Raw genomic sequence first — 26,147 nt, forward strand, 5'->3', positions numbered from 1 at the left:
TCTTCCACTGTAACTGCAAACAAAACAACATTCCCATCAGCCTTAGTCATTTGTTATAACAATAATAAGCCAGTATAGCATGCTAGCTTGCTAAACCAAGTTGGTGAACATGGTAAAATTTGTCCCGCTTAATATTAGCAGTGGAAGTGTCATCATATTGAGCATGTTAGCATACTAAAGTTAGCGTCCATCTCAAAGCATCAATGATCCCCAGTTGCTTCAGAGTGCTAACATGGCTGAAGTCAAATGGTAAAAAAATTGGTCCTTTACACATTGATACACTTACATGTTTATATCAAAATGACCTTCATAGAAATGGGTTTCATGTGTCCCCATCCAATTTGCATGATAGTGGTGTCCTCATCAGTCTGTCTTGCCAGTAATTGTGACCAAATCTACCTTGTAAATAGGTCACTGTAACCTCAGCCCTCAGGCAGCTTTGTGTGTGTGTGTGTGTTTGTGGCCTTAGAGTCGTGTGTCGGCGTGTACGAGGACAGGCTGTAACTCCATAGCACGGTGCTGTCTGTCACTGGGAAACTGGGGCTGAACGGGGACATGTGTTCACCTGACACACACAACAGAAACAGTAGAAGGCTATTGTAAGCCCTGTCCTCCTAGATACATCCTGCATAAATGAAGAGATTTGTTTCCGTCCGTGTGTGTGTGTGTGTGTGTGTGTGTGTGTGTGTGTGTGTGTGTGTGTGTGTGTGTGTGTGTGTGTGTGTGTGTGTGTGTGTGTGTGTGTGTGTGTGTGTGTGTGTGTGTGTGTGTGTGTGTGTGTGTGTGTGTGTGTGTGTGTGTGTGTGTGTGTGTGTGTGTGTGCCCCAAACGTGTCTTCAGAGTCAGGGAGAAAAAAATGCTCTGTGCAGTGAAGCAATCATAAATCCATAGCCTCGACCTAGAAGTGTTTAGGCAGGAAAGCTGGATGTTGCAACCTGCTTAACGCCTCACTTACCTGATGGTAACTAGCCACTAGTGTAAGAAATAAAAATCAATATGTGTGCCGGAATTTAAAATTAATACACTGTTTTATTTTGAAACTGTTTTATTTCCGGTTTCGCGAGTATAGAGAGCCAAAGTCCCTCCCTTTCAGGTGGACCTCCATGGGACCTTATTTCGGAAAGAATATGTATTGTAGTCAATGGGGAGAGAGAAAATATCTTTCGATCCTGTTTGAATTGTGCCATGATGTTTGTCAATTTAAAAGATAATTTTGCAAGTCAAGAAAAAAAAAGTTTGTCGTAAAACTGTGAAGTAACACTTATTTTTGTGTGAAACCGCTCAATGAACTACATCTCTGGTCTCGCACAATACACGTCACAAACACCAAGATGGCCATCACCTTAGCACATTTCACCTCTTTCTTTCAGAATGAGGTGAAAAGTATTAAACGAGGTGAAAATCATTACACGTCTGGGCATGTTGAGAGCTGCTATTACACAAAAGTGGAGTTAATCGGTTTCGTAAGAGCCAGCATGCGCAACCCAGTCTCACGGCATTTCGTGTAATAGTCACAAAATAAATGTAATCTATTGATTCGTGTTCACCAACACGATTTTCCCATTTTTTTCGTGTCACACAGAGCGATTTTAAAAGCAATGTATTTCTATTGGTAGTGTGTTTCGTGCCTGCACCACGTCTTTTTGTCCAGTCGGGTCTTGGAAGACCGGAAGCTGTGTGGTTCATAAAAACATTTTCCTACTCAATATCAAGCCACGATTATTGTTTTTATTTTAAATTGTATGATGTCGGACTTTTTTTGCCGTCCGCGAGGAAAAGAAATCGGGCTCAGAGCCTCAGAATACTGAAATCTGTATTTTTTAAATCACTTTATGACAAAAACTGTCCTGTGAAACAATACAGAGAGACACAAACAAACTCACAGTGCATGGATCACTAATGGCCTAAAAAATGCCTGCAAAAAGAAAAATACACTATATAGACAATTCATAAAATATAGAACTTCAGAAGCAGAAAATAAATATAAAAGATATAAGAATAAATTAACCAATATTCTGAGGATATGTAAAAAAGAATACTATAATAAAATATTAGAGAATAATAAGAATAATATGAAAGGTTTATGGAAAGTATTAAATAGTGTCATTAGAAATGGAGCAAAAAAGTTCAGGTTACCCTGAGTTTTTTGTGGACAAAAATAATGTTATTAATAATACAGAAGATGTGGTTAATGGTTTTAATGAATTCTTTGTAAATGTGGGGCCAGATCTGGCAGAAAAAATTAAAACCGTAGAAACAACTAAAGGTGAAGATACGGACCTCTGTAATGAAAACAATAGCTCTTTCTTCCTTACACCAGTCGAAGAAAAAGAAATCATAGATACTGTACGAAAATGTAAAAGCAAATTCTCGACCGATTGGAATAATATTGATATGATTATAGTAAAAAACATTATTGAAGAAATTGCAGAACCATTGACACATCTCTTTAACTTGTCTTTTCAATCTGGTAAATTCCCAAATAAAATGAAAATAGCAAAAGTTATACCATTATATAAAACTGGGGATAAACACCATTACACAAATTACAGACCTGTTTCATTGCTCTCCCAGTTTTCCAAGATCCTTGAAAAGCTTTTTACAAAAAGACTTGACAATTTCATGGAAACACATCAGTTTTTGGACGACAGTCAATATGGATTCAGGAAAGATAGATCAACATCTATGGCACTAATGGAATTAAGTGAGGAAATAGCAAACTGCATGGACAATAAAAAACAAGCAGTGGGAATATTTATAGACCTACAAAAAGCATTTGACACCATAGATCACAATATTTTACTGACAAAACTGAAACGGTATGGCATCAGAGGGGTGGGATTAGACTGGGTGAGAGATTATTTAAGCAACAGACAACAATTTGTTGAAATTGGTGAACATAAATCAGAATACATGAACATAACTTGTGGAGTACCTCAGGGGTCTGTGTTGGGTCCAAAGCTGTTCATAATATACATCAACGACATTTGCAGAGTATCAAATATATTGGAATTTATTTTATTTGCAGATGACACTAATATTTTTTGTTCCGGTGACAATTTGAAAGAGCTAATGGAAGTGATAACAGCAGAAATGATTAAAGTAAAACATTGGTTTGACACAAACAAATGATCATTAAATATAAGCAAAACAAAGATTATGTTATTTGGAAAACATAAAACAAATCCACAGGTGCAATTAATACTAGATAACATAAACATAGAAAGAGTATATGAAATTAAGTTCCTTGGTGTGGTTTTAGACCACAACATCAGCTGGAAACCTCATATCACTCATGTAAAAGCAAAACTGGCTAAGACTATCGCAATATTGGGAAAAGCCAGACACATTGTGGACCACAACTCATTGTATACTCTATATAACACACTAATATTGCCATATCTGATTTACTGTGTGGAGATTTGGGGAAACACGTACAAAACCAACCTACAGCCGTTATGCACATTACAAAAAAGGGCTATAAGAGTTATCAATAATGTTGGATATCTTGAACACACTAATGTATTATGTTTGAAGTCACACATATTGAAGTTCACTGATCTGGTTAAATTTAAAACGGCACAAATCATGTACAGAGCAAGACATAATCTACTTCCTAGGAAATTAAAAACATTGTTCATAGACAGAGAGGGTGGGTATAATTTGAGAGGAAATCTACATTTTAAACAACTCAACTCTGAGAAGTATGAGTATAACAATCTGTGGGGTGATTTTATGGAATGGTTTGGAGCAGGAGTTAAAACAAAGCACAAGCATAATTCAGTTTAAAAGGATGTACAGAAACACTTTTTGGGAAAACTATGAGAATGAAGAGAGGTGATTGAAGATGAGAGATTATTGTATATGTATGTATAAATGTAAATGTACGTAGGAATAACTTGCATAATGATTTAAAGGACAATCATTGATCAAGTAAGGGCTGGGAATTAATAAGCATTTGCTTCCTCCTGCATGCTCCCTTTCGGACACATATGATTTATTATTATTATTAATATGAAGACTTTTTTTGGTTGAATATATAAATATTATCATGAATGTGGATAAATACTGTATTTTAACAATACGGTATTCTGTTTTTCACATTTGTTATTTTTTATTTGTTATTTTTTTAATCTGTTCGAAATAAAGATTGAAATGAAATGAAAAAAATATATAAACATATTTTAACCTCTCTGACCCTCTTTCTTTGACTTGCCAAAAATCAGCACACAAGCATAATCAGTATTCTTGTGTGAAGATTTTGAAAATGTGTTTGTCCCTCAGGATCCCACAGTTGAAACACACTCTGCGTCTTCACATGAATGAAAGTTCCGAGAGCTTCATAAAGGAATATTTGGTAAGTTGAAACATAGCCAAACACAGATATATATATTTATATACACCTGAACATCAGCAGGAGAGGACTCTTTAAAGTAGAGACACTACATACTGATATACACCTGAACATCAGCAGGAGAGGACTCTTTAAAGTAGAGACACTACATACTGATATACACCTGAACATCAGCAGGAGAGGACTCTTTAAAGTAGAGACACTACATACTGTTATACACCTGGACATCAGCAGGAGAGGACTCTTTAAAGTAGAGACACTACATACTGATATACACCTGAACATCAGCAAGAGAGGACTCTTTAAAGTAGAGACACTAAATACTGATATACACCTGAACATCAGCAGGAGAGGACTCTTTAAAGTAGAGACACTACATACTGATATACACCTGAACATCAGCAGGAGAGGACTCTTTCAAGTAGAGACACTACATACTAATTTGAACCTGAACATTTGCATAATATGTCCTCTTTAAATTAAAAGCAAAAATAACGACTTAAATAATTGAATTTGTTTTTTATTCAAAGTAGCTGCTACTTTGGTTATTGTTCATGTACATTTACAACTACATGTATTTATTTAGAATGGATCCAATAAAAGGATTTTCTCATTTGTTTCATAATATAAAATGATGTGTGTCAGGGCTAGTTCTCATACTGATAATCATGAATACTATGTTCTAATCCCACTTTAGGATGTTGAACTTGCAACAACACAAATGGAGCCAATGGTATTGGGACTCTATCTCGTGAAACACGAAGGAGCAGAGCCCGGGGAACCACTTACGGATGTTGGCGTCATCATCGAGGGTGTTGGAGTGCTGCGAGAGCTGAAATACTTGGCAAATGGATGGGCAGTACTGCTTGGACTGATTTACAGCCTCAATCTGAGCTACCCCAAGGAGCTGAAACATACATTTGAATTCATTCAAAAAGTATTGATGGGGTTGGATGGCAACAGACTGTCAACCAAGGTACAGGTTCTGAAAAACAGATTACAAGAGTAATCCCAAGGACAAAATACTGTGACAGAGATAACGTCCAGTTAATTTCCATCTCGGTACATTCTCTCACACACACGCACACACACACACCACACACAGAGACACACACAATTGTGTTTCTGCTTTTGAAAGTTCAAGGCATATGTTCATGTGTATAACAGAGGCAAAGATTTACTGTACTGTGCTTGAGCAATATTATGTGATGCGTTTCATCTAAGTGTTTGGAAAGACATAAAAACACCATACTTCATAGTAAAGTTGCATTTTATAAAATGTTCATATAATAAGTCATTGTTGTAGCTTTTCAGCCCACATGTTAACTTCTTGAGTCACTCGTGTTTCTCATCACTGTCAAATTCAGCAGCTGTGGGTTTTTTACGGAAAAAGCTTTACAATTCTAATATGTGCACCTACCACCAATGGGCTGTTGGAGTGAAGTGTTTTTTTGTTGTTGAATTGTTGTGGCAATTCAGATGGTTGTTTGCAAAATGCAATGTTATAAGTGTACACTACTGCACTTTGTCTAAAATGAACATTTTAAATAAAGTGAGGGGAATACAAATTACTGAGTCATTTGAATTACTTATATTGATAGAGCAATTTGGATTAAATTATGTTAAGTGCAAATAACACAATCCTACAACTTAAATGGAACTAATTTGTGTTAAGTAAATACAACATAATTGTGTTAAGCAAATACAACATAACTGTATGATGTAGCATTTAATTAAGATGCTTTGGTAAGATTTACTTAAATGCAAGAAGTACATATTAGTTTACTAGTCTGTTTCCTATTTACTTAGCCTTGTTACTTGCAGCCGGTTGACATAACTAGATTAAGTACATCTAACATTTCATTTCTTTGAGTGTGCAGGCTATTTCATTGTGGGTGATGGTGGCTACCCTTGTATTAAACAGCCTGTTGCCATCATCACCCCTTGTCGGGAGCCAGTGCAAGGGAGGATACAGAGCCGTTTCAACGGCCATCATGCCAAGGCACGCATCATCCTTGAAAATTCATTTTGGATGATGAAGATGCGCTGGAGGTGCCTGCTTTTCAAGGCTCTTGAGGTTAGCCACACCTTTGCACCAGTGGTTATCACTACACGTGCTGTCTTGCATAACATTTGCCTGACAGCTGGAGACGTCCTTGAACCGGTCCAAACTGAGGATGGTCTCGATGTGCCTGCACCTCGTCCAGTCATGGGGGAACGGAGTGCAAATGGCTGGCGTGACAGACTGGCAGCACAAGTCTCTGCTCCAGATGTGCAGCCAAGAGAATGGATGGAGGATCACAACTACATATAGGGTTCTATTTTATTATTTTTTTGTGAACCATTTGTTTTTCCCTGGCACATATCATACATTTAGAGTTTCTTCCAAATGTTTTATTTCAAAAATAAAATGTACGTGCTCTAAATCAGTCTACTGCCTCATGCATCATTTCAATGTGCAATATCCTCATACATGTGTTTCATGTAAATTGATCCAAGATGAGAAATAACAACTGACATTGTATCAAAATTATATTCCAGTATTTGATTGGACATTCAAGTATTTCAGTGTGTGCAGATAATTGGTTGAAAAGAGTGAAAATGCAATAGGTTGACTGAGGGATAACCATTTAGCTGAGTTTTGTTCTCAACTTTTTAAGACCAACCATGATACCAGAGTGGTTCATGTTAGCGTTTGCTTCCAACCCTAGCTTTGTTACTTTTCCTTAAATTGTGAATTTTGAAACCATTGTGTAAAAATACACCCAAATGTACCCAGAGGTGAATCCGCCTGGACTTTTCTTTGCTAAATCTCTCTAAAAAAGGTCAAATCTCAAAGGACAAATTTCACTTGTTTTGCATCAATCTTGATACAGGGTACTTATTATATGTTATAGTTTGGATTCCTAAAGGTTTTGGGCTACTATCCCATCATTCAAGGGTGGTTTTCACTATAAGTAATGTTGTTGTTTTTTGGACGGAAACCATCATTTACATTTTCTTACTATGTTCAATCTGAATTTACTTTAAAATAAAAACATCTATATTGATTCTGACACTTCTACAGCCAACTCACAGGTGTATCATTGCTTTGAGAAAAGAGATTATTAATTTACCACTTTTAGAAGTGAAGATATAGTCATTTGTTCTGGGCATGTCATTTTCGAGCCTGAGGCTTGAAAAACAGGCTCCGGGCTTAACAGGTTAAGAACAGGACAGTCAGAGCAGGAATTTACTGATGGGCTGCTTGACTAATAGGGCCATACAACTCAAAATATACATACGCTTTCAATCTGGCAGTCTTTCTCTCCCAGCAAGATTAATTTTGGTTCAGTCCATTTTTACTTGACCTTGGTTATAGCCCTTTCCCATCTCTGTTTGTCAACATTTGAAATAAATAGGGGATTGGAGACAGTTTGAAAAAACAAGAGCAAAACTTAAATATGGTTCTTAAAAGCAGAGCGAGAAGAGGTTCTAGTCCCTTGAGGCTGATGCAGTCAACATTTGTAAAATACCTAATTATTCATTTGGCGCGAGTGCAAGTGAAGGTGAGAGAGAAAAAGATGAGAGCATGGCCCAGTGATCCCAGCTTTACCAGTTAACTTGGCCTTATTTAGACCAAATGCGTTTTTTGGCATACATTTTATTTTGCAAATTGGGTAAAACCGCATTGTGTTGGTTTGAAATGCAATTTCTACAGATGCATCTCAGTCCTGATTCTCTGGATATTGAAAAATACGTAAGTTGCAACCATAGGTGAGGAACAGCTTCTTTCCAAGAGCTGCATGTGACCTCCATCACTCCCAGTCCCATCCCTGTCCAACCTCAGAGCACATTACAACAACTGAGAACACACACACCTCCACCCCTCAAAGACGGCACCCCAAATTATTTATAAATATTACATTTTTCTAGCATCTTTTGTTACTGTTTTAATATGCACATTGCCATGGAATTGCATTGCACTTTCATTGCTTTTTATTACAGCAGTGAGAGATGCCAAAGACATTTCGTTATACTTTGTATAATAAAAATAAAGATATATTCTATTCAACTTCGCTATATTTGGTTTTAGTTTAAACATTTTCATAAAAGGTTCATGAGGTATGCGTCACTTTTTGTGAACTGACCAAATCAAGCATGGACAAGGGAAAGTAACAGGACATTTAAAAAAACAAAACTGTCAAAAATCTTAGTTCATTTTTCTGCGAGAATAGTTATGATCAATGGCAAAGTGGTGCATCTCATCCGGTTGGAGATTAACCACCATTGTAGATGATTTATTAAAGGGTTATGATTGTTTGTTGCGTATTTCTTCTAAACTGTCCAAATGGAATTATTACACTGACATTATATGACGTATAACATCATAATTAATATATTACTATTATGGTGGTCAGATGGTTCCAGATATTATTGCTGCCATTGCGCCAAATATGTGATATGTAAATATGTGCCCTTGATCAATTTAACCAAAGTTATTGTCATAATTATTAGTTTGGTTGGTGGCGGCGTATAGTTCTTTTTGTTGGTCTAAGATCTAAAGACCATTTTTAATTCCCAGTCCATCTTTTAACACATCACACTATTGTTTTATATTCACACCATCTCCGGCTTCCTAACCATAATACCCTGTGTGTGTGTGTGTGTGTGTGTGTGTGTGTGTGTGTGTGTGTGTGTGTGTGTGTGTGTGTATGTGTGTGTGTGTGTGTGTGTGTGTGTGTGTGTGTGTGTGTGTGTGTGTGTGTGTGTGTGTTAAACTTGTTCCCGTGCCAGTGTGCATTAATCTCCATTACTGAATCACGTGTACTGAGGGTTTGGAGGAGAGAGAACGGGAGGACAACCAGGAGCGAGCTCTGCATGTATCCTGCGCTTGGTCTGCATGTTGATCACACGTCCCGGGTGTCTCCCCACCTTTTAGGTAGGGAGGCGTGTGGTGCAGTGGGTTGAGTGTTGGTGTTCGGATCAGGGGATCACAGCTTCAAACCCCACTGCAGTCAGCATGTCGTTGTGTCCCTGGGCAACACACTTCACCCCAAATTGCTCCTGTGGGGATTGCCCACAGTATTGAGTATGTAAGTCACTTTGGATAAAAGCGTCTAACAAGTGACATGTAATTTTACTCTTGTGAAGCTTCAGCTGGACACTTATGGCTGAGCTGCGAAACCACATGTCGTTGTAATGGCCCCAACATAGCTGATTGTAAATCTCACATCATTAAGCTGATAGTTCTTGGTTCTGCTTGACAAATGCACATTGAGGCCATTGTAATAATCATGATTAACGCACTCTTTTGACCATGTAACTGCTCGTGTACTGTTCAACATCCACTATATAGTCTCCAGACCACCATCACAAGACGTCCTGCCTAGCTGCTGTAGATGTGCAGTATTTTCTGTTGTAGTTCATTAAATATCAGCTAAACAAGATCCAATAATTTTTGCAATGCAAGACTTTCATCTTAGGTTGGTTCTATTTCGTCCCTACTGACCGCCAGAGGCGGTGCTTTTAGCACTGGATATGTCCATCGTGCGCATGCGCAGTACGAGTACCAATATCAACAAAGTCACCTGTGACCCACGTGACACCGGCTATATCAGCCCGTGTCATCAGAGGATCTGTTCCTTTCATCTTCTCGCTGCGCGAGAGTACCGTGGCTACACTATTGTAGCCTACAGCGTTCAGTTGGAACGTTTGGATTTAAGGATTTCTCTGCATCCAGCTGGCTGCGTGTAGCTTCGCGACTGATCCAGTCGGAGCCGCGGGATTACCCGTCCTCCAGGAGCTGCGGCCGGCTGCGCAGAAAACTTCAACGGACAGGTTGGTGTCGGCTTGGTCGGTGACGGCAGTGTTTCCACTCCCTCTCCCAGCTAGGTTGTCCTGATTTCTGTCTTGGTTGCTACCTGGCTTGAACTTTCTGGTGACGGTAGCGTTTCCGCCCCCTCTCCCAGGAGTTGCCCTTGTTGCGTTCTCTGTACTTTTCTGATAGCGCGGCGTTGCGCCAAGCTATCATTAGCATCCTGAGTTCCAGCTTGTGTTGTGTCCTCTTGTTTAGCTAGTTAGCAGTAGCGCGGCTCAGCCTAACTGTGTCCTGCCTGGTCAGCCACTTTGGCTGACGCTTGAGGTAAGCACCGGATTACCCGTGCTGGTTTTTCTTTAGAAGCAGTTTCCTTAGCTTGTTTTGCTATTTTACTCAACCAGTGAAGGCAGTGTTTTCACCCCCGCTCCTGGTAAGAGTGTTCCTTGACTGTGAGCAGTAGCCGGCTGGCTAGCTGCCCTGTTAAGCTTCCTTATTTGGTAGCTCTGTGCTTCGTTTACTTAGCTAGGTGAAGGCAGTGCTCTCGCTCCCCGCTCCCTCTGCTAGTAGCTTCGCGCTTTCATTTACTCAGCTAGGTGAAGGCAGTGCTCTCGCTCCCCGCTCCCTCTGCTGGTAGCTCCGTGCTTCGTTTACTCAGCTAGGTGAAGGCAGTGCTCTCGCTCCCCGCTCCCTCTGCTAGTAGCTTTGCACTTTCATTTACTTAGCTAGGTGAAGGCAGTGCTCTCGCTCCCCGCTCCCTCTGCTAAGTAACGCGGGTGTACCCCATTACACCCCTCTCGTGTTCGGCGAGTAGGAGCAGGGCTCTACTCCTTCCGTTCAGCAGGTAACTGGTGAAGGCTGTGTTCTCGCACCCCGCTCCCGGTTACGCTGCATCCGGCTACCTACATGATGGCTCATCCATGTAGCGCCTGTATGGCTTCTCTCGAGCCCGAGGATGGCCACGACCGCTGCCCCTCTTGCCTTGGTCTCGAGCATTTGAGGGAGGGTCTCACGCAGGACGCCTGCATGAACTGTAGCTGCATGCCTTGGGCGCTTAGAGCGGCCAGAGTCGCAGAGGTGGAGCGTCTGGCAGAAGCCAACGGACACCTCTCCTTGTCGCATCTTCCCCTAGGTCAGTTTGGCCGTTCCCGGCGACCCGAGGGAGCGATGGCTACGGGTTCGCCCCCTAACAGGCTGTCCTCTAAGGTGGATCGGTTAGCCGCCGACATGGACATGATGAAGTCGCTCCTCTTAGCCCTTCAACCAGGGGCCGGTATAGGGGCTGCTGGCTTGCCGCCTGCCCCTCCTTCGGTTGCCGCACCTCTGCATGAGGATGCCATGTCACTAGCGGCCTCGGCTAACCTCTTCAACGAAGAGGTGGAGGACGAGGCCCCGCTCACTTCCGGGGAGGCTTCCCACTCCTCTGCTCAGGGCTCTCTGCAGGGCGTGGAGGACGCCTCCATGGCGGCCATTATTCGTGCGGCCCTGGCACACTTGCAGCTTCCTGTTCCGCAGGCCGGCGCGGCTCAGGCTAGCGCCTTCTTCAGGCATAGCCCTACCCCTGTCCCCCTCACTGTTCCTTCTTCGGAGGAGTACCTGAGGGAGCTCCATGCATGCTGGAGAGACACTAAGGCCCTCTCCCGCTTCAGCTCTGATAGCCGGACCCTGGCTGCCATGCAGGATCCGGCGAGGGTGGGGCTGGGTCGCATGCCACCCATCGAGCCTGCCATCGCCTCCCTGATTCTGGCTCCTGATGAGGCCCTAAGGCCTGACGCCAGGTGCCCTCTGCCTCAGTGCAGGGTCACTGACGAACTGCTCTGTAAGGCCTACGACGCAGCGGCACGCATGGGTCGTATCGGGAACTCTCTCTCCCATCTAATGCTGGCCGCCTCCGCCTCTCTGCAGCAGGCTCCGGCTGAGCCTTCTTTGCTGGGCCTCAGTGACGCTTCACTGCAGGCCTTTGCCCTAATGACTAGGGAATTGGGACGAGTTATGTCCCTACTGGTGCAGACTCGACGCCAGGTTTGGCTGGCTCAGTCACCACTAACGGAGACATGTAGGAGTGTCCTCCGCGGCGTGCCGGTCGAACCAGGGGAGCTGTTTGGTGCAGCTGCCCTGGCGGCACTAGAGGGTGCTGCCCAAGCTAGACAGACCAGGCAGCAGCTCTCGGGTCTACGTAGGCCTGTGCCTACTCCCAGCAGGCCCAGGGGCCCCTCTAGCAGCCGCACTCTGCCACTGGCTTTCAGTGGTGGTCTGCGGAGGTCCCAGCGGTTTACTCAACCGCCTCCTAATGACTTTCGTGCCCCCGGTCGCCAGCCCTCTAGGCAGCCCCGGGCCCCACAGCCTTACCGCCGCCCCCCAAGGGGTCGGGGGGCTAGGCCCTGAAGTCCCTGGGCCGGTCGTCGGCTGCTTTTCCCAGCAGCAGCTCAGCTACTGGGCTGCCTGTACTACCGACCCTTGGGTGGTTTCCAGCCTAACCCAGGGATACGAATTGCAGTTTCGACGCCGGCCCCTAGCCTTCGGCCGGGTCAAGATGACAGTTGTCAGCGACCCGGCGAAGGCCTTAGCTCTGGCCCAAGAGCTGTCCGTCCTCTTGGCCAAGGGCGCAATCGAGCCAGTGGACCCCCTGCTTCAGTCCGGGGGGTTCTACTCGGCGTACTTTCTGGTGAGCAAGAAAGTCGGCGGATTTCGTCCAGTACTGGACCTCAGAGGAATCAACAGATTCCTGAGGGTGCTGCCCTTCCACATGCTGACCACAGCAGACACCCTCCGTGTTGTCACACAGGGGGAGTGGTTCACAACCGTGGACTTAAGGGACGCCTACTTCCACGTGCCGATTGCGGCCCACCACCGGAAGTTCCTGAGGTTTGCCTTTCAGGACCAGCATTATCAGTCGGTCGCCATGAGGGCTTGCCTAATACCTCGTCGTGTGGACGACATTTCCCACCTTCTCCCCCTCTTCAGGCTGGGCAAGAATGTGCCTTACATTCAGTTCCTCCGGCTCTTGGGCAGACTGACGGCTGCCTCAGCCGTTGTGCCCTTAGGTCTGCTGTCGCTGCGCCCTATGCAGATATGGCTGAACAGCCTTCACTTGGAGCCAAGTGGCACAGGCACAGGAGGGTCAGGGTGTCGCGCCAGTGCCTTCACTCTCTGTCACGCTGGAGAAACAGGGCCTATCTTCTGATGGGAGCGCCCATGGGTGCCATCCCATCCCGCCGGGAGACTGTCACCGTAGATGCATGTCTCTCAGGGTGGGGTGCTGTGTGGCAGGGCAGGACTGTTCAGGGTCTGTGGTCCGCCCAGGAAGGTGCATATCACATCAACGTGCTAGAGCTTCGCGCTGTGCTGCTTGCGCTCAGGCACTTTTTACCCCAACTGACGGACAGGCATGTGCTTGTTCGTTCGGACAACATGTCCGCGGTTTCCCAGATCAACCACCAGGGGGGCACCAGGTCCGCACAGCTGCTCCGGGTTTCACAGAGCCTCTTGTCTTGGGCGTCTCCCCGCTTGGCCAGCCTGCGGGCAGTCTTTCTACCAGGGGACCAAAATCAGGTGGCAGATTTCCTCTCTCGGCACAAACCTCCACCAGGGGAGTGGAGGCTTCACCCAGAAGTGGTGGGGACAATCTGGAGCCTTTTCGGCAGGGCCGAGGTGGACCTCTTTGCCTCGGAGGAGTCGAGGCACTGCCCCCTCTGGTTCTCCTGGGCAGAGGTGACCAGCCCAATGGGGCAGGATGCTCTGGCACACGACTGGCCAGACAGTCTCCTGTACGCCTTCCCGCCGCAGCCGCTGTTATTACAGACGCTTCAGAGGGTCCTTACTCAGGGGCACAGGCTCCTTCTGGTCGCCCCCCGCTGGCCGGGGAGAGTTTGGTTCCCGCTGCTACGCAGTCTCTGCTGCGGCCCACCATGGCGCCTCCCCGACAGGAAGGACCTTCTGTCACAGCTCAGGGGTCAGATCTGGCATCCCGACACTCACCGCCTCCAGCTCTGGGCTTGGCCTCTGCAGGGCCCAACCCACTGTTGAGCGCTTTTTCGGCATCGGTCAGGGAAACTATCCTGAATGCCAGAGCACCATCCACTCGAGCACAGTACGAGTGCAAATGGAAGCTCTTCTCCCACTGGTGTTTGGGTAAGGCTGAGAATCCGGGGCATTGCTCTGTGGCCACCATTCTGGAGTTCCTGCAGTCCCTTCTGGATAGTGGACGTTCTCACTCCACTTTGAAGGTATATACGGCTGCTATCTCTGCCCAACATGTCGAGGTCGACGGCGCCACGGTGGGGCGCCACAGGTCGGTGTCCCTCTTCCTGAGGGGGGCCTTACGGCATCGTCCCCCTAGTACCCCGAGGGCTCCGGCTTGGGACCTGCCCCTAGTGCTAGATGCCCTATCATCTCCTCCCTTCGAGCCCCTGGCCCATGTAGGGCTTAAGTGGCTGTCCTTGAAGGCAGCATTTCTGCTTGCCATAACCTCAGGGAAGCGAGTTGGGGAGTTGCATGCCCTCTCCGTGAGCGATACATGCCTGAGGTGGAACTCCGATGGCTCGGGTGTTGCCCTCTGGCCGAATGTGGCGTTCCTGCCCAAGGTGCTTCCACTTGCCCACTCCAATCGGCCCATCCAGCTGGCACGCTTTAACGTCCCACAGGAGAGCCGCACGCCCGAGTTGCTGTGCCCTGTGCGTGCCCTGAGAGCGTATGTCGATGCTACGGCCTGTGTACGGCAGTCAGAGCAGCTCTTCGTTTGCCACGGCGGCATTAGGAAGGGTTGTGCTCTCTCCAAGCAGCGGCTGTCCCACTGGGTTGTCGATACAATCGCACATGCCTATGGGGCCAGTGGCCGCCCCCTGCCATCAGGGGTGAGATGCCACTCTACAAGGAGCGTCTCAACGTCTTGGGCCGCCCTGAGAGGAGTGCCCCTGGAGACCATCTGCGCCGCGGCGTCTTGGGCGTCTTCCGGCACATTCTCCAGGTTCTACCGGGTCAATGTCGCCACTCCCCATCCTTTGGGCGTGGTCCTGTTGCCAAGCTCCGCTGCTTCCAGCTAGGTGAGTATTTGGTTTCTTCATGACATGGTTGGTATAAGTCATCCAGTGCTAAAAGCACCGCCTCTGGCGGTCAGTAGGGACGAAATAGAACGATAGTTATGTCTGTAACTACGGTTCTATGAGTCCCGGATGACCGCCAGAGTTTCCTGTCACTCAGAATTCTTGTGTGCTCGCGAGAAGATTCTGGGAACAGATCCTCTGATGACACGGGCTGATATAGCCGGTGTCACGTGGGTCACAGGTGACTTTGTTGATATTGGTACTCGTACTGCGCATGCGCACGATGGACATATCCAGTGCTAAAAGCACCGCCTCTGGCGGTCATCCGGGACTCATAGAACCGTAGTTACAGACGTAACTATCGTTTTAACTACTGTATTTGCAAGTTTTAGAACCTATTTTGACTTTTTCTGGCTAGCAGGCGAAATGTCTTACAGACTGCAATGTGACAGTATTTAATGGTTATTTAGTTACTACATATGCTCAAATAGCTCTTTTGTCCCAAAATGATAGTTATTTTCAAAGACACACTTGTTTTCCATCTCAAAGAACTCTACATTTTTCGCAATACTTCCTTTTAGCTGCGACCAGAAGCTCTATAGGTCACCTTTTGGGTCAGTGAGTCCTCAAAAATATACCATCCTTTAGAAGCTGACATTTGGCATAGAAGTCGAGTGTGTGTGTTTGTGTTCACGCAGGTTGCCATACAGAGGGTGTGGCAGTGAGTGGCCTGAAACTAAACTTCTTTACAGATTCACGTACCCCTGCCACACTTAAGAATAGTTGTTTGAAAATCTTTTGTCAACATATGCATCATTTTCTCAGCAGAGTGTTTTTGAGGTTGTGTGTGTTAAAGACTCAAAAGGAGAAGATCAATACCATTTAGGACTATCTGTTAAATAAGCTAACGGTAAGATTAGCTTAGCATTAAGTGTAAAGTTTTGGCCTGTTTTCAGTGTTATGCCCAAACTTGAGAGGCTGGAGGGCAACAGAGGACGCTTGGACAACTCGGATTCTTTCTTTTTGTCTTTATTTTCTGCTCAGCAGTTATTTATATGACACTTTTCATCAGAATCTCATCAGGTTGAAAAGCAACGGCGTCTCTGGAGCCTCACACACACTGTCGCCAACTTCTCCCTCCGTGGCTTTGGGAACAAAAGACCGGCCATCACAATTCCTGCCCCTTTTGTTGCCGTGTTACCGGAAGCGGCATTCATATTTTTTAATAACAGCTCGCTTATTAAGAAAAGTAGCCTACGCTATTCAAAATAAAACGAAACCCCCTCCTGGTATTGAACAGACGAAGGTACGTTTTAACCGTTTGTTTTTTAGTTCAAATACATTTAAAAAAAAAAAGCAGAAACGGGTCGTTTTTTTGTTTTTCAATTTTGCCCCAAAACGAAAAACCGGAAATTCAGCTCGTTTTTTCGTTTTTCTGTTCTTACTGTTAAAACAAGTATACCACTCAATGTTTCGTTTCCATAAGTGGGTGTGTCTCCAGCGGCTCCTTGCTTCTGATTGGCTAGTGTGCCCTATGCTTGCGCTGTACTCTTCAAAATAAAGGTTCTACGTCTTTGCCTTTAGACTGCGTTACAAATATACGTATATTATTATGTTCATACATGCAGAAAGTACAGAAGACAGTCTGTCCGTATGTCTGTCTTTCTATGTATATGTCTGTCTGTCTGTCTCGATGTCTTTCTATCTCGATGTCTGTCTGTCTGTCTGTCTTTCTGTAACTATATTTTAGAGTTTAAAGCGTAGCCACTTTTACTCCACTACATGTATTTAAAACCTTTAGTTACTTTACAGATTTGGATTAATTATGTGAAATGTAATCAACACTTAAATCAGACTTAAGTTCCTCCTGGAGTAAATTCACAAGCTACCCTGCAGTATACAAAGTCCTTCAAACTAGCTGCACCTTTACCAGCTTTGAGAACACTTTAATTATCAATCATTATAAAACACATCATATATATTATTCTGAAATGGACCAATCTGCACAATGACTACTTTTACTTTAAGTATATTTTGATGCCAATACATGTCTACTTTACTTGAGTAACATTTTGAACGCAGGACTTTTACTTTTAACAGAGTATTCCTACACTCTGGTACTTCTACTTTTACTCAAGTACAAGATCTGATTACTTCGACAACCTCTGATTAATGGTTGATTTCCAAATGTTCTGTTGGTGCGTGGATGGTAAAATAATAGCGTTTGATTGTATTGCCTTACGTATGCAGCTATTTGCCTGTGTTTAGAAACATAATTAAACATACCATGGACACACATTCAAACAATTTTCCATGTATTAAACATTGCAGATGAACAATTAACAAGTCATACAGCTAAAGAAAACTACAACAATTATTTTCTGTATGATGATATCATGGAACCTAACGATATGATGGAGCACTTACTCATCACTGTACCCTGTATACCAAGGCAGGTTTGCCATCACTTACTGTACGGAGGCTCAGTCATTGGTACACATTTATTTATAAAGCTATGTTGGGTAAACTCCCGTATTACATCTGCTCTCTGATAACACAGAGAGTTGCAAGCGGCTATTGTCTGAGATCGCATGATGTAGTATTGTTAGATGTGCCAAGAGCAAGGACTGTCTTAGGTAAGACAGCTTTTATGTGCGCAGCGCCACTTGCTTGGAACAGTCTACAGCTAAAATTGAAACTGAGCAATTTTATTCCTCTGAATGTTTTTAAAGGGCCCATGTCATGGCCATTTCCACTGATCATAATTACATTGTTGAGGTATACTAAAATAGATTTATACTGTGCAATTTTCCAAACTCACATTGGTTTCGCATACAGCATCTCTGTATGTGTATGCAGCAGTATTCACTCTCTGTGCAAAACGGCTTGATTGTGCTCCTGGCCCCCCCCTCCCTGTGGGCCTAGTGTGCTCCAATTGGTCAGCTCGGCCACTCTGTTCTGATTAGTCAACCACCAGAGAGGCTCCGCCCATGTCTAACACTGTGTTTTCGGCTCTGAGCATCAGTTTTCAAATGGCGTCAGTACAGCCGTACATGTTTGAACCGGAGTCCGATCCTGAAAGTGAGACGGACCGTGATGGACCTGATCCACCGTCCCAAACTAGACTGGAGCAGGCGGTTTCACAGTGGAAAGTTTTAATTTTGTATAGCTCTTACATTTCAGATGTAATGTTAGAACTGCATCATTTATCGACAACAAGTTTGTTTCGCTAACCAAACTGTACCTACAACTGCTGTTATGTAGGTGCACGTGTGGAAACTGCGCAGTCATGCCAACCGAAGTGGAAAACGTCTGTTGCAGGGAAATTAGAAAGGTAACAGACATACTTTTCGCGGGAGACTGCCGATTTCATAGCCCTCTCCCGGTTTCCTCCCAGGGTCATATTTCTCCCGATTTCTGACAAAATCAGATTTACCCTGGACTGTTTCCACTCGGACTGTAATACAGCTACACAATTGTTTGGTTTCCATGGTAACGCGTCTCTTTAGTAATGCTCCCGATTTCCGAGGTCTCAAGGTTGGCAAGTATGGTGACAGATACAACAAAAACACCCAACAGTAGCACACAACATTATATACACCATAGGCCTACATACTTGTCAAGTCAATAGACTATTATATGCCCTTTTATTTATTCTATAGTAATTGAATATTTATTTTGTAAACCTCGCCATATTTGGAGTTAATTGCTAAACGTGTTATGTTACAAATATCTTATCTTCCTATAGGTTGCAACACGAATAATGCAAGTCCCAGAACCTATTGTGTGCATGGTTGACCACCCCGGACTAGAGCCAAACTGTTTCAATCCATACACCCTGCAGAACCTCCATAACATTTATAGGTTTGATTATGGACCTTTGAGGCGTAGAACAGAAGGAGTGTAAGTTATTTTTACCTGTAATAAACTACTACTGTATTTGATGAAAAATCAAATCATGGTTTGCTATATATGAATGATATGCTATCTTGGAGCACATCATTCAGGGAAGAAAGGCTACCAAGTATTTCTATCAAACTTTATTTCTAGAAATGTACAAAATAATGATTGATATACATATATACACTGTATAAGATAAGATGGACCTGTGGGGAAAATCAGTTTTTCAAGCAGCCAGAGGGTAAGGGTGAAAAACAGGACAGCACATATATCTTATCATCCATTCCTCCTCTTATAGGCGTTTTCGGCATCTTGCCTATCGCAGCTTTGTAAGCTGGTGCTGGGGCTTCTTAGGACGAGGCATCAGAGTGGTCATCCAGTCATGTGTTGTCCGCCGGATACGCCGGGAGTTTCCTGATCTGGCAGGACAGTATGTTGGCTTCCGACCACCCCTTGACTAAAACGTGAGACATGGCGGGCTACCACTTCCTCCTTTGAGGGCCTGTCAAATTGAGTGGACAGGTCCTTTGGGATGGGGATTTTATTCATCTCCTCCACAAAGGGTGTTGGATCCTCAAAGACTTGCTCAAACACCAGCCTCATCAGCTCACCCACGTACACTGAAAAATATAACATTCATATAATAATTTATTATTTGTATTTTTCTTTTATTCTTTCATTGTACATATAATTCAGTGTGGCTATCTCTCTAGGTCGTCCTCAGACGAGCCCTCCATCGTTGCTTCCAGTCATCCCGGTTCGCCATATATCTGGCCAGTTCATTGGTACTTTGTGCAATAATAATTTAAAATGTAAGTTATGTTTTTAATAAAAACAAAAATATTTGACAACGTAGGGTCCTTCTTTACAGGCTTTGCGGTACATTCTCCCCTCCTTGCTTTTGGATAGGCCAATTTGTACACAGGTAGTCCTGCAGCTGTTGTGGCTTGCTCACGGTCAGCATTCTCATTGTGATGCATGGCTGCTAGACACAACCTATAGAATTGCAAAATAAAATGAGACTTTGTGTTATGACAGAATAAAACCCTCATGCCACTAAACAGTGACTGTGTTATAAGATGCTACAGAATACATTATACAGTGTATTACCTGCACAACATTCCCATGAAGGGGAAAACCACATTTTTGGGGGCAAAACGCAGAATCAAGCTGTGGAAGGACTCCAGCGATGAGGTCTGGTAGTGATGGCTTAGCTTTTTCACATCTTTGAGAACTCTCGTGTTGTTGAGTATTTTCTCAACTTTGTGGAGTGTTATTGAATCTTGAGTGAAATTACAAAAACATCAACATCCCATTAGAACATTACAACTATCATTTTCCATAACAACAATGTTATATTTACATTCAATATTGTTGATATTATGAAGGAAGTGAAGTGTTTTTAAATTTCTCACTTGTTATTTCCAATTGTTTTATAAATATTGAACTTACCAGGTTTTAGCCATTTATTTGCATCTGTTGTGGCTCTTTCAGAATGTTCACACTTGGGGAATAGGGGGTCGTCGTGCACGTGAATGTTTTGTAGGTGGTTGACGACTGACGTCCACCTTGCCACCTTCTCCGGCCCCGAGGTTGTGCTCGTCGCACTCCAGTATACATGGTTTTTTATGCTGTGCAGCCACCTCTTCAACAACTTGCAGTCCTTGTTCTGTGAAAGTTTCACAAGTTTCTTGGACAAACCTGATAAAAAGAAAACACATGCACAAGTGAATATTCAAGCCATAGTGTGTAAATGATGTGCTGTGATGGACAATATTCAAGGGTGTAGTGGAAAGAAGGGTGGGGGCAGACAGAAGGGTAAGCACAGCATGTTAATTGCAACCATATGATAATTGCCTGACAATGGTCAGGGACACACCCTTCTGTCTGAAAGCATTTAATAGCCAGCCCAGGAAACCCCCATACATATTCATATACACATCACTGTAAATTCCCATTCTAAAGAGTACTCACATTATCCTAAGAGTAGTGAGTGAAATTGAATTTACAATGACAAAAGGGGCTGTGATCAAGTGGTCTGGCAGACAGTTTACAATAATACAATCTATCCAGACATGATGTCATGTCTGCTGCTGATTAGAAGCTCAGGATAAATTGCATAGTAAAACAAAGGAATATCTGAACAAAGGACAGTGTCTCTGATTTTGTATTCTTCCATTCAAACATATAGGGATAAATACCTTTTTCAAAGTGCCACACGTCATAGAATTGTTCTATGTTGCGTTCCCTCAGAAACTTCTGGATTTGTGGATGACGGTCAGTCACAATGTACTCAACCGCCAAATTGTTTGACTCCAGATGATCTAGGCATCTTTTCAGTCCCTCCTTTTCCATGTGATAACTACCACCTACTTCATTGCTCTGTTGGTGAATAAGAAATAGGGCATAAATACACTGAAACATGCATCAACAGCCAGTAAGCATAAAATGATAACACCCAGAAAGAGATTCACACCTGAACAAGCTGGAAGTCCACAATGGTATTGCTTCCCAGGCGCATGAGTGTGTAGCTTCCGAACTTCGCTGAGTGCCCTGAAGATAATATAATAAAGGAGGTTTCAAAGCTTTTCAACAGAATGTCAATGGATAACTTAGATGAATTGTAATATACACCAGTAACTCTGGCACTAGACTGTCTTGTCTGTTTCTGCTTACCTGGAGAGTCTGCTCTCATATCTCCTGCAACTGTGACATTTCCCCCCTGGTGGTGTAGTTGCTGGAAAATCTTCAGCTGATCAGTCTTCCACTTGTGGATAATAGCAGGCTCCAGGTAATTCCTAGCATGCCTCCTGAAGGTCTCATACTGGAAGATCTCCAGCTGCATGGCTCTGCATATCTATGAATACATAGAAAAAGAGGAAACGTTTTTGAAAAAGTCCACTGCTGTCAATTTTAATATGCTATGGATGTTAGATGGTAAAATACCTTTTGTAGTTGGAAGAAGGAACCACCACTGAAGTATGTAGCAGCGGATAATTGTAAGTTGCCAACCGGGGTACTTCCGACGACGGGCTGGCTCTCCCATTGTCTGAGGTAACTGCAGCTTGGACAACGCTGTGTGAACGCCACAAAAGTCCCCAGTTTTCGTCTTTGGACATCACAGTCTCTCTTACACACTGGACATTTTTCAAACAGCTGTCCAAGGCAGCTTTCAAACACAATGTACTTTGCTTCACTGTGCGTGGATCGTGTCTGAAGTCTAATGTAACAAAACAAAATTAACAATACAATAGATTTCCAATATTCTTTTTTTCAACTCTGAAGTACAGTAATAGTAATGTATACCCAATATATCAAACTTACGATACGTCAGATTCTTCTGCAAGTACAGAATCATCAGGGTGGTAACTCGAATCCAGAGTCTCTTCAAATTCAGTTGAAGTCTCTCCTTGTTCCTCCTCCAACTCCAGTCGAGGTCTCTTCCTAGGTCCCAGTCCTGGGCCCTTTATTGGTGTAGAGGCCAAGGGGAAATCTGGGTAGGTGGAAGTTTCAGTGCCAACACTTTGGAAAGAAACCGTGGCCTGGATGCCTGTTAATAAAAGGGAAAAATGCATAAATACTTTGTACATTATATAATACACTAATACATTTTAAAAGGCCAACAACTTGTGTACATCTGACAGTAATTCATGAAATATTTAGAATGAACTACACAAAGCACTGTATTTCCTGTAGTCCACATAACAGTATTTCAGTGATAAACAATAATATCAAATACAGTTTTATTTATAGAGCACATTTAAAAACGATTTTGTTCGAGCCAAAGTGCTGTACATGTAATAAAAGCACAATTAAGGTATCTCAAATGAAAAATACAGTCAATGTCAGTGTTATGTTATGTTATACCTTTGCTCCTCACGTGTGCCGACTTCAGTGTTCCCCGGGACAACTGTGTAGCAACTGACACTTTCAATTCCACTGTCTGTGTTCCCACAGACCGTGTCTCAGCCCTCTGTAGAGTTCCCACAGACCGTGTCTCAGCCCTCTGTAGAGTTCCCACAGACCGTGTCTCAGCCCTCTGTAGAGTTCCCACAGAAACAGTCTTTGTACGGTCTGTTTGGCATCCGACTGTACTGGAGCGGTGGTGTTTACCGGGGTCCTGCTGTGATGTACTCTAAGAAAGATACAAATAACATTCATAAAATTAATTTTGTATCCGATGAAAACAGTCAATTTCCTAAAAGCAACACTTTCTGGGAGACATTCCTAACGAAATGAAGTGCAAATCACAAAATATTATTGAAACTTAGTTGTTTGATGTTCGTCAGTTTGCCAGCTGGATTACAATGCTAATCTACGTTGTCTAGTTGTTCAGTGTAATATGCTATACTATACTATGAACAACAGATAGTGGTTCATATTAGGCTATCAACAACATGTTTACAATTGCAATCTTATATGGGTAGTCTGCTCAAATCATTGTAGCTGGCACGGTCGTTACGCCATATATATATAGCCTCGTTGTTTGAGTAGCTTGGTAGCTTACACGCTTGTAGCTTATAGCTCAAGCTATAATGTACGGTAAATCACCCGGAGAATACTGTCTATGACTATTTCGTGTGTGAATGCAGACAATATCCAGCTATGAGGAACATGTAAGGCGATCTGCTGATTGTTTGATAAATACACAAATAACAATGCAAACTCACAGGTTGTGGGTCCAAACAAAATATAGCATCGTTGTTTGTGTAGCTTACACGCTTGTAGCTTATAGCTCAAGCTATAATGTACGCTAAATCACCCGGAGAATACGGTCTATGACTATTTCGTGTGTGAATGCAGACATTATGCAGCTACGAGGAACATGTATGCAAGGCGATCTGCTGATATATGGAAACGCTAGCAACAGTTAGCCTAGTTAGCACTATGTCAATGATTTAGGAGGCCGGTTTACACATTTACCCAGTGGTGGTAGATACATTGTTTGATAAATACACAAATAAATGCAAACTTACAGGTTGTGTACTCGAATCTTCTCCTGCTCCAAACGGTGCAAACAAACTAGGCATAGCATCGTCCTTCAGTTTCAAATGCTGTGCATATCCGGCCTCAAACTGGGCAATGTTTTGGAAGCTGTGAAATGAAATGCCGGGCACACAGTAACGTTCTTCGAACCTCTGAAGGAACAGTGTTAAACAGAAATTTCAACCACTGACTCCGTCGTGGTTCTTCCGTCGGTAGGACAAACAGCTCAGATTTCTCCTCACATTTCAGGAAACAGGTCCTTGGCATCGGCATGACTAGATGATTGTGAACTGAACCAGCGCTTCCAACAGTAAATGTTAGGCTGGCAGAGGGTGCGGCCAGCGCCGCTGGGTGTGGCCATAGCTCTTCGGGATTGGTCCATTTCGTTCCGGGTACCGCATGACATCAGGCCGTACCCGGAACGAAATGGAAGAATCAAATGGACAGTGACGTATCTCCAACGAGGCGTTTTGGGGAGGTATTTTCTGTGTTAGTTTTATTCGCTACAGGGTGTACTTTGAGGGTTTTGACTCTGCACACCGTTTACATGCATAAAAACCTTCATAACACACAAGGGGATGGGTAATAACCGGAAAAGCATGACATGGGAGCTTTAAAGCAAGTCTAAATGAAATGCTCATTGAAACTATGGGTATTTGTAAATGTTGATAAGTATGTAAATGTAGGTTGTAAATATGTTGTATGATATCCTCTATTGTTTTATGTTTCATGTGGAACCTAATTGCTGCAGGTCTCCCTTGAAAAAGAGATCTATGATCTCAAGGGACAATCTGGATAAATAAAGGTTTGAAATGAAATGAAATGAACCTGGAATTTGAACACACACCACTTAACAATAAACAATAAACTTAACAATAAACTTAACGATAAACGACTGAACTGCTGTCCACTTTAGGGTAGGGCCCTTAAAGCATCCAGTGCTGCAGACAGTCCAGCAACCTGGGTATACACTGGCTCCTGATCCCTGCACTTGCCTTTACACATATCTTCTTACAATGTCTATGAGATCCTTTATCCCGTTTTGGAATGGTGCTGGCTCGTTATGAATGGCACGCTCAAAGAGTTCAGCAATGTCCGCATAGTTCCTTGCAAATTCTTGTTCAGCTGCTGTCTGGTGCTCCACAGTGGCAAATGGGTTTCTCCCAAACAGCGACACTCGTGTCAGAGAGGACCCCACTTCCTGATGATAGCAGTCTGCAGCATCTGTAGCTTCAGGCAAAAGATCTGCAGGCAGTCTCTTTGGGCATCCACCATGAGCAAGTTGATCTGGGATACCCTTACCTTAAAAAAAAAAAGCACAAATAAGTGGCCATTGTTAGTGTAATGTTACATATCATGCATATCAATGAACCTCACACAGCGTGTAATCATGGCCTGCCCTTACAAAAAATGTTACTTGTGCTATTAGTACACTTCTTACAAACTTTAAAAAGTATGTTTTTCATTTTACTGTTTATGTACTTACCAGATATAAATGTTTCATGCAATAAGAGCAATCTATAAACTAGATAGTAGATATGTCTTTACTCAGACAATTATTGAAATATTGGAATATATACATGCCACATTTAAACATTTCCATCAACCTAGTGTAAAAAAGGGGATACAGAGAGAAACAAATGTAGGATATAAGCACAACTTATAAAAATGCATAAAGAAGGTCATTTGTTATGGGGCTTAAGTAACATTCTGAAAACTGCTATACAAACCTTGGATTCTGTGTGCATTCCAGGACTGCACCATCCGGTCAAGTCCAATTTTGGCTACCTGACAGGTAAGAGTGGACAAACAATATTGTGTGATGTTGTCTTCAAGGTTTAGTTCCTCCTGGTCAACAAGGTGGTTGAGTGCACCTTTCAGAGGGTAGTTTACCCTGTTGTTTACCTCTGGCCACATCCTTTCTATAATATGATTCTGTAATTTCAAGTAAACAAAAATGAGAAGAGTCAAATGTAGAGAGCACATTGTAATTTCCCATTGTTAATTTCCGGCTTTGTATTTTATCCATTTCCTGTATCCAGTTCAAAAGTACTGTGTATCTCTCCTA

General features: G+C 43.4%; 1 protein-coding gene across 1 annotated transcript; it reads right to left on the reverse strand.

Moving 5' to 3' along the window:
• Window positions 1-19,814: 19,814 nt before the first annotated feature.
• LOC117487734 lies at window positions 19,815-24,092 on the reverse strand. Its single transcript, XM_034136393.1, has 10 exons — window positions 24,070-24,092; window positions 22,961-23,228; window positions 22,418-22,643; window positions 22,040-22,313; window positions 21,770-21,950; window positions 21,570-21,646; window positions 21,295-21,475; window positions 20,546-20,794; window positions 20,204-20,375; window positions 19,815-20,089 (listed from the first exon to the last, which is right to left on the reverse strand). The coding sequence occupies exons 5-10, from the start codon at window positions 21,936-21,938 to the stop codon at window positions 19,873-19,875; spliced, it is 1,065 nt and encodes a 354-aa protein (XP_033992284.1). The 5' UTR covers window positions 21,939-21,950; window positions 22,040-22,313; window positions 22,418-22,643; window positions 22,961-23,228; window positions 24,070-24,092; the 3' UTR covers window positions 19,815-19,872.
• Window positions 24,093-26,147: the final 2,055 nt, after the last annotated feature.

The sequence above is a fragment of the Trematomus bernacchii genome, unplaced genomic scaffold (assembly GCF_902827165.1).
Source record: "Trematomus bernacchii unplaced genomic scaffold, fTreBer1.1, whole genome shotgun sequence".
NCBI lineage: Eukaryota > Metazoa > Chordata > Actinopteri > Perciformes > Nototheniidae > Trematomus > Trematomus bernacchii.